The 17,912-nt window shown below is 27.7% G+C and overlaps 1 protein-coding gene, 2 long non-coding RNA genes and 3 other non-coding genes across 12 annotated transcripts; 3 read left to right on the top strand and 3 right to left on the bottom strand.

Moving 5' to 3' along the window:
• Positions 1 to 3,093: 3,093 nt before the first annotated feature.
• Positions 3,094 to 3,165, top strand: TRNAG-UCC (transfer RNA glycine (anticodon UCC)). Its single transcript has one exon. It is a non-coding gene; the product is annotated as a tRNA-Gly (tRNA).
• Positions 3,166 to 3,200: 35 nt separating this feature from the next.
• LOC148935797 (uncharacterized) lies at positions 3,201 to 4,847 on the bottom strand. The gene is made up of 2 exons (XR_016140109.1): positions 4,710 to 4,847; positions 3,201 to 4,610 (listed from the first exon to the last, which is right to left on the bottom strand). It is a non-coding gene; the product is annotated as an uncharacterized LOC148935797 (long non-coding RNA).
• On the top strand, positions 3,433 to 3,504 carry TRNAG-UCC (transfer RNA glycine (anticodon UCC)). The gene has a single exon. It is a non-coding gene; the product is annotated as a tRNA-Gly (tRNA).
• TRNAE-CUC (transfer RNA glutamic acid (anticodon CUC)) lies at positions 4,146 to 4,217 on the bottom strand. The gene has a single exon. It is a non-coding gene; the product is annotated as a tRNA-Glu (tRNA).
• A 158-nt stretch (positions 4,848 to 5,005) lies between the features above and the next one.
• On the top strand, positions 5,006 to 16,895 carry LOC105432976 (Death-associated APAF1-related killer). Of its 7 annotated transcripts, none has more exons than XM_011648017.3 (14): positions 5,006 to 5,392; positions 7,654 to 7,907; positions 8,116 to 8,296; positions 8,845 to 8,973; positions 9,052 to 9,363; positions 9,446 to 9,681; positions 9,749 to 9,878; positions 9,954 to 11,033; positions 11,270 to 11,319; positions 11,403 to 11,892; positions 12,419 to 12,489; positions 12,642 to 12,969; positions 13,342 to 13,746; positions 13,823 to 16,895. In XM_011648017.3, exons 2-14 carry the CDS (start codon positions 7,720 to 7,722, stop codon positions 14,324 to 14,326), a joined length of 4,104 nt encoding a protein of 1,367 aa, XP_011646319.2. In that variant the 5' UTR covers positions 5,006 to 5,392; positions 7,654 to 7,719; the 3' UTR covers positions 14,327 to 16,895. The 7 variants fall into 7 exon arrangements, with proteins under 7 accessions (XP_011646319.2, XP_011646318.2, XP_088936756.1 ...); XM_011648016.3 differs by having other exon boundaries at positions 8,836 to 8,973; XM_011648019.2 differs by lacking the exons at positions 5,006 to 5,392; positions 7,654 to 7,907 and adding an exon at positions 8,378 to 8,410 and having other exon boundaries at positions 8,175 to 8,296.
• LOC148935796 (uncharacterized) lies at positions 16,893 to 17,800 on the bottom strand. Its single transcript, XR_016140110.1, has 3 exons — positions 17,665 to 17,800; positions 17,448 to 17,586; positions 16,893 to 17,358 (listed from the first exon to the last, which is right to left on the bottom strand). It is a non-coding gene; the product is annotated as an uncharacterized LOC148935796 (long non-coding RNA).
• Between the last annotated feature and the right edge of the window lie 112 nt (positions 17,801 to 17,912).

The following is a 17,912-nucleotide window of genomic DNA, read 5'->3' as shown; positions in this document are numbered from 1 at the left end:
AAAATGCATCGCGTAAATTTCGTTTTATTTTCGTAATTTTGTATAAATCAGCGATTTAATCCGTGATTAAGAAAAATCATAAGAAATATGGAAAACATTGGAATATCACAAACTTTGTATAACTTTGTATGAAATTCGGCAAACTTTGTTTCAAAGTTTCAATACGTATGGTGGTAGCATTACCGAAAACTGTTTCCAAATTTCGACTGTTTATAATGTCAACTATTTATCAGTTTTCTTATTTGTAACTCGAATTGGCTTTGCATCGAATTATATTTTATATTTTGCATTTTCTACGGCTTTCTACTTTTTTCTTTTTTTAAAAAATTTATATCCCTACAAAAATAAGTAAAAATCACATTTTAATTCTCGACGAATTTCGTACTTTATATAAAAAAATATTATCATAATATTGGTATTATTTTCTCCGAACGAATGGTTTTGACGTCATAATTTGAATATATAAATATGAGCAAAATAGCTACATAATAAAAATAAAAATTGTGTTTTTCGTATAAATCTTGTAAAAACTGACATTTCCTTCATACGGATGATATTTCGATTCGTAGAGAAATTATACGAAATACGGGCATAGATCTTTCGCGAGTATGGTTGCTCGCAATATTAAATCCGCGGCAAATTAATCAAGCAAGTAACCAGAGCGCGGCTAATACGGGCTGAGCGCCAAATGCTGTTTCTAACATAATCGAATTTGCATTGTATCTCGCGCTGAGAGAGAATTTCAAATGTATCTCCGCCGTGTCGGTGCAAATAACTGACCACGCTAATCACGTAGTTCGTTCATGTATTCTAATATCGAACGTAATTTCCGCTATCGTACATCAAAGCACCGTACGCAAATAGAGCAAGTTAGTCGCGGAAACATCAAGACAACATCAATATATGATTGTTTTTAACACATTATCGTGACGTCAAATTGATTCACTGATAGCATTTATTTGTGACGTCATCAGGACATCGGATGACGTAAAAATAACCTTTTTTTTTTTTATAAATCAATTTATACATATAAGATACATTCACACAGAAATATAGACTGGAGTAATATTAAATAAACGTTATTTATTTAGAGAAAGAGAGAGAGGGGGGAGAGAGGAAGGGACGAGAGAACAATTTCTAATGCCAATCATATTGATGTAAAATTCATCGATTTAATATCATCTTGATGTTTCCGCAATTATCTTGTTATTGGGTAAGCACAAAGACTATTTCCCTTAACGATGACTAATTCGATATCTAATCTAATTCCTCGGTATTGTACATATGGATCTTTTTTGATCTGTTTCAAATGTCTGTTTTCTTGTTAAAAATTGACAAGAAAAGATTTTCAAAAATTCGATAGAATAATTATTTCTTTTAGTGACAAATGCTTTTCTTGTATTGTACAAGATATTTTATCTCGGATAAAAAGTTATGTTTTTTGAAACTGATAAGAACAGATTTTCAAAAATTCGATAGAATAAATATTTCTTTTAATAACAAATACTTTTCTTGTACTACAAGATATTTTATCTCGGTTAAAAAGTTATGTTTTTTTGAAGTATTTTTATGCCAAACTTATGGGTACACGTTTACGAAGTATCTATATGATTTTAAGAAAATTCTTCCATTCAGGAATAAGAATTTTATCGGATTTCATTATTCACAAAGTAGCAACCAAGGTCGACTTTATCACTCTACTTCGAGAAGCGTCAGGCATATAAATACTTATGACTGAGCGTGTACAATACGTCTGTGTGTATTACATTCAAAGTTTTTTAATTTTTGCTGATAAAGGTGCAGTTCGCCGAAACGACTTTGGGAAGCGCTTCGTTTCGGACCAGATAATACTGCTTAATTGACGAGCACATTATTTCGGACTGATAATGCTGCTTAATTGGCCAGCGGAAAACAATGTGTCATGCGCGTTTATTATCTGTCAGTATATATTCGATTATATCACATATGAAAAATCGCAGAAATCTGTATCCGTATGATTAAATGTCAATTAAACTGCAGACTGAACGATAAAAACTTTGCCATTGTTATCTATAAATTTATTTGTTATTTGCAATTATCAGCGAATTAAATTCAGGAAGCAATACAAATATATATTATATATTACAATCGTAAATATACATATATATCTCTATTTATTTATTTTGTAAGTAATTTAGTATTTAAATATATATATATATATATATATATATAAGTAAGTAATTTAGTATTTAAATATATATATATATATATATATATTTAAATATTAAATTACTTACAAAATAAATAAGTAGAGATATATATGTATATTTACGATTGTAATATATAATATATATATTTATATATATTTATATAATATATATAATATATATAATATATATAATATATATAATATATATAATATATATAATATATATTTATATTGCTTCCTGAATTTAATTCGCTGATATATATATATATATATATATATATATATATATGATATATATATATATATATATATATATTCAGACTTATAAAAATAATCAATATTTACTTAATTGATATAGAGTTGTAAAAATCTGTTTATTTCCACGATACAATAAATGATTATTTCTATCTATTGAACATAGTATGAGTCTACACGTTTATAATAAGTAGATGTACAAGATCAATAATATACACTTCATTTCACAGAATAAAACTGAGTTTCCTGAGTTTACTATTTGCTAGTAGCTATATTTAACTGCAACTCAACTTTCATATCTCATCACACATTTGAGATCGAGGTGCAATTATTAACATTTGCATATTTTATATTCAATTTGTATTTCTATACAGATGCTAATTGCACGCGATATGTGATGATTCATATGATTCGTGATCTCAAAATTTTCTTATTTCTTGATAAAATTAATTTCATCATGTTATACTTTTGCATTCAGAATAAGTAAGTACAACATGTAAGTACAATAAAATATTGGAGAAAAAAGAAAGACACAAATATTTAATTATTAAGAAGTTTGTAGTTAATTCGATTAATCTATAATTCAAAGAGGAAAAAGTTAATGCTTTTCTTCAACAATGTGAGAATGTGTATGAAACCGCTTTCTAACTGCGATGGTGGTGTAATGGTTAGCATAGTTGCCTTCCAAGCAGTTGATCCGGGTTCGATTCCCGGCCATCGCAGGGATTTCTTTTTTTATTTTTTTTAATTTATAAAAGGGAAACTAATACGTAAAATGTCATTGCACATTGTCATGTACAAAAGTGCTTAAAATTTTGATATTTGTATAATGGTACAACCAATGATCGATTATCTTAATAATTTTTCTTTTAAGTAATTAATTTAAGCTTGATTCTTGATCGTACAGATATTCTTTTTTATTTCGATTTGTTTTCCACCATGTTGAATTATACACTTTACAATGATACCAAAAGCAGTTTTTCTCAACTGCGATGGTGGTGTAATGGTCAGCATAGTTGCCTTCCAAGCAGTTGATCCGGGTTCGATTCCCGGCCATCGCAGGGTTTATTTTTTGACAAATATATTAATTTTTTTTATTATATTATGTTACAAAATATCGAAAATATCGAACTATTTAATGTAACGATAATTGTTCCGCGACAATCACATTATATATAATAATTCAATTTCTACATAAAAATGTAAATTATAATAACTAATTATAATTATTATGTATTTTTTAAACTATAATATATTAATATATGTTAATATTATTATTTAAAAATACATCAAGATATTACTTGTTAGCAAAAAATTTACGAAGATTAATTTTTGTCAACTAGTTACAATAAAGTTCTCGTTGAATCTGTCTTATTACATCTATACACAGAATGATTATGCATTGATACATATATTTCGAATAACTATAATAAGAATAAATTTAATATAGAGGATAAAATTAAAAATCTGACATCTCTCTTACTTTTTTATATATAATAGCATGTGTACTAATGCAATTTTAATTGCAATTATTTCAGTTTGTAAACAGTCCATCTTTTTTAATTGCATGATCATTTAGATAACACTCCAATTGTCTTATACTTAAAATTTCAATCTACACATTTATTTTATATTTATTTTAAATATTTATTTAAAATATTTATTAACAGTTACATGTAAAATATATAAAACAAAAATTAAATTCCGATACCGGGAATCGAACCCGAGCCTCCTGGGTGAGAGCCAGGTATCCTAGCCACTAGACCATATCGGATCGTGTTGTGGTCTGATTGTAGAATATAACAGACACTGTACATTTCGTAATAAACTGTTTATTGATAATTCATAAATATTAATAAAAATAATAAAGCTACTATTTAAATATAAATACATGTTTAGAGCGACAGTGTTTTAGTACATATATGAAAGAGAAAGAGACATTTACGGCCATTGCGATATCTAATAATTTTTTTTAATTCATATAGATTTAATATGTATTTTTTGTTATTGTCGCCGACTACGTGCTTACATTACTAATTATTTAAATAACGAAATTATTTAAATACACGAGACTATTACAACTTCTAATTATGCCTAATACTCGTTTTATCTTACAACGTACTATCACTTTTTTGCATTGATTTATCCATCTTCATTAGCATCTTATCTGAAAATAATTATTTTAAAATTAAACTTCGATTATTTCAATCTTGTTCCAAATATACTGCAGTAACATATAGAGGGTGCAGCACCGTTGCTTTCCTACCATCGCCAATGTGAACCGCCATATTACCATGACTGGCTGATTATGGTGATTCGGTTTGTCAGGTTTACGCTGTTTGTGAATATAAATGACTGAAGTAGAGGAACAAAAATATGCATCTAATACGTTTCTACCTGTTCCTTAGAGAACTTTTGACAAGAATACGGTCATCAAGTGTCTTTGTATTCAATTCCCTGCATTGTCCGTGTCCCCTGGAAGAAAGCATAGATGGCAGAAGTACAGTGGTCATGCCGCGAAGCAGTGCAAAGTGATAGAGATCTGGCAATAGCGCAAATATCGGCAACATCGTATGCAACTCGGGTGCGCGAATAAGAGTACCTGTTCAGTCAGTGTTCGTTTGTCAGTGTTCATTTGTCAATTGTGCCGTGCGTTTGTAGTCATCTTGGAAGGAAATCACTTGATTTTTTTTCGAACAAAGAGCTAACTCGTCTTATAAAAGATATTCTCTTATCTAAGAGAGAAACATGTTCGGAATGTGATAATGTGAATATGACAAACGGAGCAGTAACGTTTGTTTAAAGAAAGAAGGATAGTTTGAGGAAAGAGAAAAGAATTGTGTGTGTGTGGGGCTACATAAATCTTCTCCAAATAAAGGAGATGAGAACCATCAGTCACGAATATTAACATGGTGATCTCGGGAAGTATATGAGAAGAGGATAGAAAAGGTAAGTAGAGAAAAAAAGCAGTATTCCATTCAAAATAAATATATAAAAGTAAAACGAAAAAGAGAAAAGAAAAAATTTGTATTTAAATTAAAACATTAATGCTCCTATGGGATTTTTTTTTTTTTATTATTCATCGCAGACAAAATTCCGTCATGTGTCCTTCCTTCATCGACCAAATTACGACTGGAGATTCTCGAGATCATTGACTCGTGTTACGTCCGTGATATCCGCGGTATTATTCACGATACGCGCGATATAAAAAATTTTCGTGTTTTTTTCGCGTTTCTTTCGTGATATTTTTTTTTTCGCTTAGTTTCTATTTTACAATGTATTGAAAATTGTAATATAAAAGACAAATTAGTAACGGTGTATTTAACGCTGTTGTTGCAACATTGTTGAATTCAATATTAAAAAGTTATAAATAAAAAGTGCAACTTTTTATTTAAAATAAAACAATTGAAAATAATTTACTAACCAGGAAAAATGGACAAAATGATGAATAAAATATTGGAATATATTTTTCTCTCTCTCTTTTTTTTTTTTTTTTTTTTTTTTTTTTTTTAGTAGAAAATGCATTATGCAATATAGAATTTGTTCGCTTAACAAAAATATTAATGTGTTAACTACTTAATTATATAAGGCAATATTCTTTTGAATATTCTTTTCCTTTTTCCTTTTAAATATTTTTTTCCTTTTGACACTTTGCAATATGTGAATAATGCGTTTTCTAATCAATTGAGATAATAGTCTCATAATTACATATTTTTCTTGTAACAAAACGCAAGTGCTTATCTAGCTATTAAACTGTGTAAATAAATATATCTTTGATTATAAAACGAGTCTAAGAACTTTACAGTTTAATTTACACGTTTTTTATTATAATATTAAATATATATTAAAACATTTAAATAATGTATGAACACTTTTTTAAATAACTCTTGTTGTAATTAAGTAAATTCTTTAACTTCTTATATTATTTTTTTGTTTTTTTTTTTTTTCAAATTTTAAGGGACCGCGAGTTTTTTTCCTGAAATTGTAAAAATTTTGCTCTAGAAAAATTTATATATATTTAATATATGATGCAATGCATTTATATATAACATTTGAAACATTTGTTACGCGATCGTCTAAAGGAAAAAGAATGTTTCCTCTTAGTAGTTTCCTCTTTGTAGATCGATGCTTATGCAAAAAAAAATTATCTACTTGATGATCGGCATATTAAATTCGTAATTTCAGATTTCGGGATTTTGATGTCGTATTTACATTGAAGAACTATAAAACTTATAAACACAATATTTACGTGATTTATCGTCTACAGGAAACATTCTTTTTCCTCTAGACAATGAATCATGTAAATATTGTGTTTATAAGTTTTATAGTTATTCGATGCAAGTACGGCATCAAAACTCTGAAATCTGAAAGGGCGAATTTAATATGGCGACCATCAAGTAGATAATTTCTTTCTTGTATAAGCATCGATCCACAATAAGTTTTTAAAATAATTATACATATTATTATTATTATAAAATCAACATTATAAAATCGAATAAGAATATATAATGGACGTAAATATTGCAAAATTTAAGTTATTGTAAGTAAATTTTCTAATCTTTCTTGAGATTTCCGATACAGTTTATTAAATATAAAAAAAATTATTTCTATCTATTTATCTATTTATGAATAATATGCCTATTTTTTAAATCTATATTCAAAATCTTTTCATTAAGTACTAACATAAATAAAAAATATATGTAAGTAGAAAAAAGGTTTTCATTTATGAAACAAACATGTTATGTTAATATTTGGATTATAAGAAATATTCTGTATTTACTTTTTCTTTACTATTATTTTCCTTATTATTATTTAAAATCTGAGATTTGCAATTTGCGAGTCCAAAAACATATACCATAAACATTAATCTCAAATTCAGAGCATAAGCATAGAGCATTCACAAAATGGCTACATCCGCCATTTTTAATCTAATCATTTTAAATTTAATCTGCCATTTTGTAAACTTGACCATAGATATGTAATGGCAATTAAATAAGTAAGTAAAATAAATAATTTAGATAAATAAAGACACTTCGACTATTGTGGAAATTTTTTTTAACTCAAAATTTATTTTCTTTTTTTTTGCAATTTCCTTGTCCTTGCTGATTTTTAGTTCTAAAAGATTAGCATATATTTATAATTATAAGTTACATTTATTGTTAAATATCAAAATGATAAAACTTATTAAAACCGATAATTATTTATTTCAGACTTCGTTGAAATTCGTAGCAATTTCTAATTAAGAGATTTTGCATCGAGAAATTTTGATTATAAAAATGGAAAAATCACATAAAGATATTCTTGCTCATTTGAGAAAGAATATAATTGATGATTTAGATGTAGATAATGATGTTGTACAACCTTTAAGACTTGAATACATTTTACGAGAAGATGATCTAAAACGTATTTATGCAGGCGCTACTAGAGAAGAAAGAGCAGCCAATTTATTAGATATATTACCACGGTACGTATATTTATGTATATTTATATTTTATCGTTGCAAAAAAAATATTACACTCACATTTTTTTTTAAATTAATGTTATCGTACTTACTAATGATTAGCAATTTTATATGACGCAATTTTATGTTATCTTCATAACTTGCACTTTTGTTGTTTAACAATGCAGCTTATGCAATTTTATTAAGCGTATACATTAACATTTTTTTAAAGATGTGGTCCAGATGCTTTTGAGAAATTTCATAGCTCGTTAAAGCATCACTACGAGTGGCTTAGCGATGAAATAGATAAATTATTAGGCAATTATGAAATAGAAACTAATGGAGAAATAGATTATGTTGGGCCTCCTAATATCCCACCTCATTCTCCATTGACGGTTACCAGAGAAGAGAAGGTATAATTATCTGCATTATATATCCATATATTTAGATAATGTATGAGTCATTCTGACTTTATCTCTCAATTACGGTTTTAGCGACAATGATAAGATAGATTGATGAACTATGAGGTATTGATTATTATCTGATATTTCTCACAATTACCTCTATAATACATATTATTTATTATAATAGGCATTTTATTATTGCTATCTAGCTTTTAAATAATATTTAACAATCTTTAATAATTTTTTAATAATGTAAAGAAAAAAAATTGGCTTTTGTGCTTTAAAATGTCTAATAACATATTTAATCATATGATACATAGATGTAATTCGTTGTAAGACAATTTAATTCTTATTTAGTTTAATTGTTTCTTTTTATGCACACGTATGGAAACATATATCGTGTAAGTTTAGACTTGTCAGTATTTTTCATCATATATTTATAGTGAATTATATTACATAATTATAATGTAAACGAGAGGATATTATACAAAATATATATTATATAATGTTATACAAAATATATATTTTATAATGTATTATATCTGCAGGTTAAACAGTTAAAGATAGCTTTACAACAATTAAATCCCACAGAATACATTGTGTTACATGGCATGAAAGGATTTGGAAAATCATGTCTAGCCGCCAGTACTTTGAAAGATGTGAAACTAGTAAAAGATTTATTTTCTGTATGACTTTTTTTATTGATTAGAATACAATATTAAAATATTATACTTTGCATGAAAATGTTTTCTTTTCTATTTTAGAATCAAGTCTACTGGATTACATTTGCGTGTGATCGTTTAATCGATGAAGAAATATTAATCCAATTGAATACACTTTACCATAATGTACGAAATTTAGAAATTCAACCAGAGACATTTACTCCACTCGCGAAAGATTCTCTGATTCAGTATTTAAAATATTATTTTAGTAAACAACGTAATTGCAACGCTCTATTAATTTTAGATGATGTTTATGATAAAAAGATTATTAATACTTTTGACTTTAAATGTAAGACTCTCGTTCTTACTGCTGACATTGATGTTCTATATGAGAAAAGACCTACAATAATAGAGGTAAAATCTTTTATTATTTTTGTAATTTGTAATTATTACAATAAATTATTACTTTTCTAATAAAATAATGTGTCATTTTCAGATGAATGACGGATTTACAGAAACAGAAACATTAGGCTTATTTGCCAAAGTATTGGAAATGGACGTGAATGAATTGCCTTTAGAAGCAAAAAGAATTCATGAGGAATGTAAAGGAATGCCATTACTTATAGCCATGTTTGCTGCTCAATTTGAAGAATTTAAATATGACATGAGAGTACAGCCTGATAGATGGAGATATTACCTGGAATCTTTGAGGAAAAAAGATGCTAGAAACAAGTGAGTTATATATGATATTTGATGTTATAAATAATTAAAATTGCATTGCTTATATCATCTGTTACAGAGTAATGAGAGAATTTCTAGTAAAACAAAAAACTATTTTTGATATATGTATTGAACAATTGAAACCAGATTTGAGAAAACATTACGAGAGCTTAGTTATTTTTCGTGAAGATGTTAACATAACTCCGAAGGTATTACTAAATTGACGCAGAATTTCTTACATACATCATGTTCGCTCTTATTAAATTTAATATTAAATTTTTTAGACTTTAGAAATTTTTTGGGAGCGAAACATATTTGAAGTTCAAGAATTAATGGTGGATTTGTGCCATAAATCACTTGCTGTCACAAAGTGGAATAAGGTTTTAAAATCATATATTTATGGTGTGCATGATTTATTATTATGCCATCTTAGGAAAAAACACACTGAAGATGAATTGAAACTGATGCACGAGCTTATTATTCGAAGATATTGCAAATATTGCAATAAAGATTTCTCAAAATTGCCAAATGATAATTATATTTACTCGTATATTGGTTATCACTTGGAGCAAGCAGAATTATTTAAGGAATTTCCGCAGCTTTATTTAAATTTTGATTTCATTCAAGCTAAAATAATGCATGCGGGTTTGAATGATCTATTGCTAGATTTGAAAATGTATAGAAAATATATCACGATAGACTATAAAGACGAGGAAAAGATTTTTGATCTGGAAAAATTTCTTCAAGAGCAAGCAAGCATTATAGTAGAACATAGACGTAAAAAATGCTTGGATATCATTCAAATTGCGATGAATTACTCACAGCAAGGGTACGTCACTCAGACTGCCAAAAATCTAGCTATGACAAGACGAGAATATTTGTATTTATCTCATAATAAAAGTCTTCATAATTCCAATATGCCACTGACTGAAGAGATATCAACGGGCATCTGCACATCAGCTTTCACAGATGATCCTGAATTAATTTTGACTGGGAATACATCCGGCGAAATAATTTTGTGGGATTCCTCTTCTAAAAAGCAGCAAAAGATCTTTAATGGTCATAGGGAGGAATATTCTATCAAAAAGATCATTGTATCTACGGATGGTGATTGTTTCTTGTCGTTAAACAGTGCTGGAATAATAATGTTATTCCCTCTGGACGAACAAGAAGAAAATGATCAGTGTCATAGCACTGAGAGCCCACGACGTAAACAAAGTTGTTATACTCCCTTTTTCATAAATTCAAAAGGTCAAGATGACAGCATAGCCAAATTCTGGGTAGATAATGAAATTATACTAGACATGGCATTTGGTGACAAGGACCAATACATTGTTGCGTGTACTAATGCAGCGACGATTCAGGTATTAATTTGTTATGAAATATTCTTTTTTTATTATTATATTATTAACACAATTCATTTTCTATATACGTGGTTTTATATATATATATATATATATATATATATATATATTTATGGTATATTAATTAACAAAATGAATGTATAATGTATATTCAAATTTTTATTAATTAATAATTACATAGAAATATTGTACAATATGTTGTCCAGATATCTAATGTTCTTTTTTTTTTTTTTAAGGTATGGGACCGACTTGGAAAAATAGTATTTAGTTTAAAAGACTCCAAGTAGTAAGTATAATTATATATATTAATTATGAATTAATTGTGAATATATTTATATGATTAAATAACATGATGTGCATTTGTTACAGTGAATATTTAACGAAAATAGCCTTTACGACACATCTTTCCTGCTTTATACTACATATAATGGATGAGTCAAAGGGCGCTTTCGCCTTGTATGCAAATAGTAAAAAAGATCGTAGTACTTATCAGTATCATGCCTGTTATAATCTACAATTAAAGTCTGCAACTGAGAAGGTCATCTTCTTTCATCACATACCCAAACATGACGATTCATTGATGGTCATTACCGAAAAGGAAGCCATGTATGTAAGATGGTGGTGGAATGGTGATTGTGTAAGCAATTTCAGCAAACAGACGAGAGCATTTGTCGATGATGATGCGGTGACTTATGTATGCGCCACTATAACATATGATGGTGACTATATAATTATGGCTGATTCTGCGGGTTTTATAAATGTATGGAATACCTATTCTGGATATCAGCCAGTAGCGACTTATAAAAGTCGCGTCATATCCTTGGATTCTTACTGGTTAAGAGATGAAGGTTATCATATTGTATGTATCATTCTTTTACTAGTTTAATTATACATATATATTTAATTCAATTCAAAATTATCTTCAAAATTATCTCTAAAATTATCTTTAAATCTTTAAGGTTCTTGCTAGTTCATTGCAGTTATCTTGAATCATGACGTCAGAAGCGAGAAAACACGGTGAATATTCTTGCAAAATAAATTGCAAAATGGAAACGATTTTTTATAAAATAACGTTTTCATTCTATGAAATCTTCTTTCGCTTCATTAATTAATAACCATATACCTACACTTGAATAGAATTATGATTTCCCTTTTGATTAAGCATAATTCATTTTTTAAATATGTGGTTTTTATTGACTACCGAAGTAAAAGGAAAGTTTTCGATACATTTTATAAGTTTGTTGTATTGAATGTAAATTGTTTTATTGAAAAATATTTCTATTTTAATGTATGTTACGAGAATATTTATCATATATTTTTTTGCTTCTGACATCATAATCAAAAATAGTCCAGCAGGAGCCTTAGTAAAAGAGCCTTTCTTCCAGATATGTGGAAATGGGGACAGAATATTATACAGATGGAAATTTCCAGTAGAAGAATCAGATGAATTACCCAGGTAATTAGGTATATTAGGTATATTATTATATAATATACTTATCCAGGTAAATATATTGTTAATTGCTTATATTCTTTTGTATTCTTTTTATATATTTAAATTTTATTTTTTAAACTTTTAATTAAATCTTTCAATAATCTTTCTGTTATTAGGAAATGTTTATTTGATGCAATTGTTGAGCCTTACGGCAAAAAGGATATTGTAATCAAAGAAAGTCCTTCAAAGAAAATTATAGTATCACATGGGGAAAATATAATAAACGAATCTGAACTTATAGAAGGAAAAATATTAAGCTTGCAATTATCCGCCGACGGAAATGAGGCAGTATGTATTACAGACAAAGAAATTCAATTGCTGAATACAAAAACAGCTGCAACTGAACTTATTTCGAAGTTAGACAAACCAATCGAGTTTGTCAAAATTGTCAATCATTATAAACATAATATGGTTGTCTGCAGATGGAAGGATAATAATTTGAAGGTACACAAATAATATTTATAAATATGCGATAAGATACCTGTACCTTCCATAAAATGCCCATAAAATCCTCGAAAAATTTGCAGAAAAATACTCAAATTATATTAACATATATAAATTGTCAATTAGACATCTATGCATTTATTAATACATTTAAATTAATAGTTAACCTCGGAAGTAATAGAATGATTGTAATATTAATTTAGAATACCAAATTGTATTGCAATATTGGATACAATTATATGATAGAATTTAGATTTTCTAATTATAATAACTGTCATGCGAGCGTAAGATTATCCAGTATCCCAATAATTTCTTGTATAAACTTATGGAATGACTAAACAAATTTAAATATTTTATTTAACATTTTAACAGGTGTGGCAACATTCTAGACCGATATTTGGTGTCGATACTAAAGCAAATTACATTCACGAAATAAACAATAATCATGTGATAACCATAACGCAGAATGGTATAATAGCAATATGGTATATTGATGAGCGTTGGGAGTTAAGAAGCCAAGTAAATTTGTCTAATCCATTGTCACATATTTTATTCAGCTCTTTAAGTTACAAGCAAAATTATTTAGCGGTTCTAAATGAATCGTATGATTTAATTTTATTACATATAATCCATAAAAACGCAATGTCGTCAACGATACGTATACAAATTAGCAACGAACCTTATTTTACGTACACTTTTGCACAGAAAGCGACCTTGTGTGATATTTCGAAAAATGAACAATATATCGCTGTTGGCTTGGAATCAGGACAAATTTCTGTAAGTCTTTTTATGTTTATATGTCCTATCCGTATAAATTCAATATGTTTAAGTAATATCTGCTTTTTGTTTTCAGATTATCGATATACGCAAACAAATGGAGATCACTCGGTTATATTTCCATACTAATCCCATTACACAATTGCATTGGGCTCCAACTACTATAGATGTTCCAATTTTGTTTTCATTGTCATGCGATGAATTAGTTTGGTGGAATGTTGCTCTAGTAAAAAATTATAATAGAGACAGTCAGAAGAGAAGAAGTCGGATGGGCATTAGCCACAGTACAAGCACTCCCTCGTTGAGTACAAATGCATTGTTGAATCTACAAATATCTAACAGTCCAAGTGTGGATGCTGGTGTATCTAATCTACAAAATGATGAAGCATCGATTCTAGATAGATATTGGAGAAACAAAATAGGTAAAGATCCTAAAATGCCAGAATTACTACATGTTGTCGAATTGCCACCAAGCCGGGATCCAAAAATATGCATCTCTTCAGATTTCACTAAATATATTATGGTTGATATGTACGGATCCATTAACACGTTTAAACTGATTGATTACGATCAACCTTAGAACTAATTGATCTAGGGTAATTTTAGCATTAATTTACAATACTTCGTTTCCATGAGTGGAAAGTTGTAGGTTTAATGTAGAGTGATACAATTACATAAATTACATAAATTCATTAAGATACAATCGAGGTTATCTTAATGAAATGTATATATCATGAGATATGTTTTATAGTACATTGCCACATGTGCTCAATTTTATATATATATATATATATATATATATATATATATATATCCTTAGCAACGTTTTTAACTGCCATTTGCATTTAATAAGAAATCAGCTCTAACTTATATAATATGCCGATTTTTACATACATTTTTCTTACAAGTTGTAATATCATTTTTACAAATGTCTAGGATATATTATAATAAAATAGCTAAGTTGTATACAGTCACAAGAGCATATGTGATTATTATATCTCTCATAAATATTATCTTAATTTTTTTATTTCCTTCAAAGCATCTCATATGGTTTGAAAAATCATTCGATGCAAATTATGTAATATAAGCTATTATGTAATATAAGTCTCGATTATATATGAAACCGTTACAATAGCACGTTTTGCTATTGAAATTACTTCTGTATGAAGAAACATTACCAGGCAATAATTAATAGCCAGTAATGATTGGTACAAAGTGCTTATATATTTTTTGTATAATAAACTATATATTTGTGCCATCTATAAATCTTATACAAATATTCTAAGTTGCCAAAAATATATGTGCATTACAGATACATTTCTCCACTCTTATATTTAGCTAATCATTTATAAATACTATATTGTTTTTTATTGATAGTCTATTTTGAAAAATGTTAGCTTAACAATTTAATCTTGTGATTGCATTTTTCGGGATTGGAATAATTTTATATATATATATATATATATACAATTATTTGCATATATATTTTTAATTATTGTTTATGAAAAAAACATATATAGACACATGTATTTAGCAGCAATTGTTCATTTTAAAAGGAATTTTAATAATTCTTAATAATATACATTCAAAATGTATAATAGTATGCAATGATAATATGTGAGAATATCTTTAAATATATCTCTCACTAAAAAAATATTTCGTAAAAAAATTATAAAATATAAATAGAAAAATTTAATTTTGATTATATATATATACATATATATTAATCTTTCTCTTTCTTATGTGTAATTAAAATTAGCAAGATTATTAATGTATATGATGATTACATTAAAAAAAATTAGATCTAACATTAATATTTATAAAAATGTATTATGAATATGTATGAAAGTACTTGAAGCTGATTGTGATTGTGTAATTTATATAACAACATAATATGACATAGAAATATTATCTGGATAAATAATCTTCGCGTATAGCGTAGGATTTTTTATATCGGAAATTTTTTAGATTGTTTTTTATACTAGTATATTAAAAATAAGACTGATGAGCATGACAGTTCATGAATGTTACTGTATCCATCCAGTCAAATAATTGCCATGTTTCATACATGTACATGTACATATGTAATATCAATACGTAAAATATTATAATTTTGCGTAATATTATAAAAAAACATTGTAAATTTCAATTGTAACTTTACAGTAACTCATGTGCCTTATGAATATGTATAAAACATACGTATATTCGCAATATATGGGGCAAAGATTTGTGTAAAAAATACAAAAAATTTTATATATCTACTTTAAAGACGTACGCGTGATATTATATGACGTCTTTACATCAAAGCTTTATTGTGATCGAGACTTTGCTCCATTCACTCTACTTAATTGTATATATTTTAATGCTCACTAAACAAGAGTCAAGAAAAATTTAACAAACACAGAATTATGTCTCATAATTATATAAGGAATTGTATTCTTTATCAATAGGACCTTTCTATATAAATTTCTTTTTTTATCATTATTATATTCTGTTTTATGTATTCTAGTTTCTCGACTCTTTCAACTCTTTGTTAGAATTTCGCGAAACAAACCATGCTCGAGTTTTTTAATCTTGCCAAATTATCATATTGACAGAGAGTTGAATTTTAATTGATCTCACATATTTTTCTACTTGATACGTGAACTTAGAAAACAGCAACTACATTTTGATAAGAACATACATATATACAGGATTGTGTGCATTTATACATTTACAATATTTTTTTTGTAAATTACAATCAGATCGTATTTAATTTAAATATCCTATATATTACAAAATTATAATAACAAATTAAATTAAGTTTGATCTATTTTCATGTAAATCTAGATTTATTAATAACAAAATAAAAAACTTATCTCTGATATAATATATCAACAGGATTTAGTTTTCTATTCAGGCAATAAAGAATTAGATATGAATCTGTCTTCAATCTGAAGGGAAAATATTGCGAATGTGAGTAAACAGCGAATTATTCAGAAACGGTCATAGTTAGTATAATTGGACGATACAATTAAATATTCCGTATTCCGTCTAGCTCAATTTTTTTATTTGCTTCTTATTTCTACAATATTTGTATTTTAATTACACTGTTATAACAATATGTAAATGTAATAAAAATATGTGTATAATAAATATATACACAACAATGCACTTGTTGTACATGATGTACCCTTCTCTATTATGCCGAGCTAAATAATAATTTGTCGTAAGTTATTTAAATTATCACCTCATATTCAACAGATTGTATATATATAATTTTTTATAAATAATATTTATCAGAATGTATTCATCTCTTACATCTCGACATCATGGAACACACGCAAATGCAATTCGTGTTTTATTAATAGAAATTTTAACCGTCGCAAGAGAGCGTCAACTTGGCAAACATCCGAATTGGAACTCTTGGCCAATGTCAGCAAGCACACTTCCGCAAGGTCGCTTATTAAAGAACTGTACTATACATTTATATGTACACATCAGATTATGCATACATAATTCGGTTTAACTGTTATCAACAAGGTAACGTCATTTGTTTTCAAATGTCTTCTGCATGCTTTCCTCTTTTTACATTGTTTATTTTATAAGCAGCTTCTATTATGTACTTGTTTCCTGTAACATTAGACTATTAAGAATCATGCTACGTTATTTCTTGTATTATCTTATTAACACATATTCTGATCTTATTGGGGTAAACTAACTTCATACATTGTAGTGGATCTCTTATTATCCCAATATCATAAGAATATATACTCCTCTAGTTTTTTTTCAAAATTGAATTTATAACATCGTCATAATTTTCAAAAATTACATGTACATCTCTCGAAATTTAGGATACCTCTGAAAAAAAAAGAATAGTTTTTTTTTTTCAAATTTATACTTTCTAATAAGAGTATATATCAATAGATGCATATAAACTTTTTTGATCGACCCGATCATTTATATTTGCGCGCGAGGTCGACTTCGCGGCCCAACCCCCTTGCGTGCACGTGCCAACCCTTCTGCCGCATCGCTTTCACAGCAGCATCGCACCGCGGCCGCACCGCATAGATAGATCTCGTCGGTAGCTAAAAAATATTTAAAGTCTGGCGCGTCCATCTCCTACGCGATTCCAACGAGGAGCTTCCACTACCTACTCTGGTCCGTGTGACCCACAAGACCCGGAG

The sequence above is a fragment of the Pogonomyrmex barbatus genome, unplaced genomic scaffold (assembly GCF_055798465.1).
Source record: "Pogonomyrmex barbatus isolate J1 unplaced genomic scaffold, ASM5579846v1 scaffold4, whole genome shotgun sequence".
NCBI classification, from domain to species: domain Eukaryota; kingdom Metazoa; phylum Arthropoda; class Insecta; order Hymenoptera; family Formicidae; genus Pogonomyrmex; species Pogonomyrmex barbatus.
The sequence above is the reverse complement of the archived record's forward strand: the minus strand, read 5'-3'. Positions and strand labels throughout refer to the sequence as shown.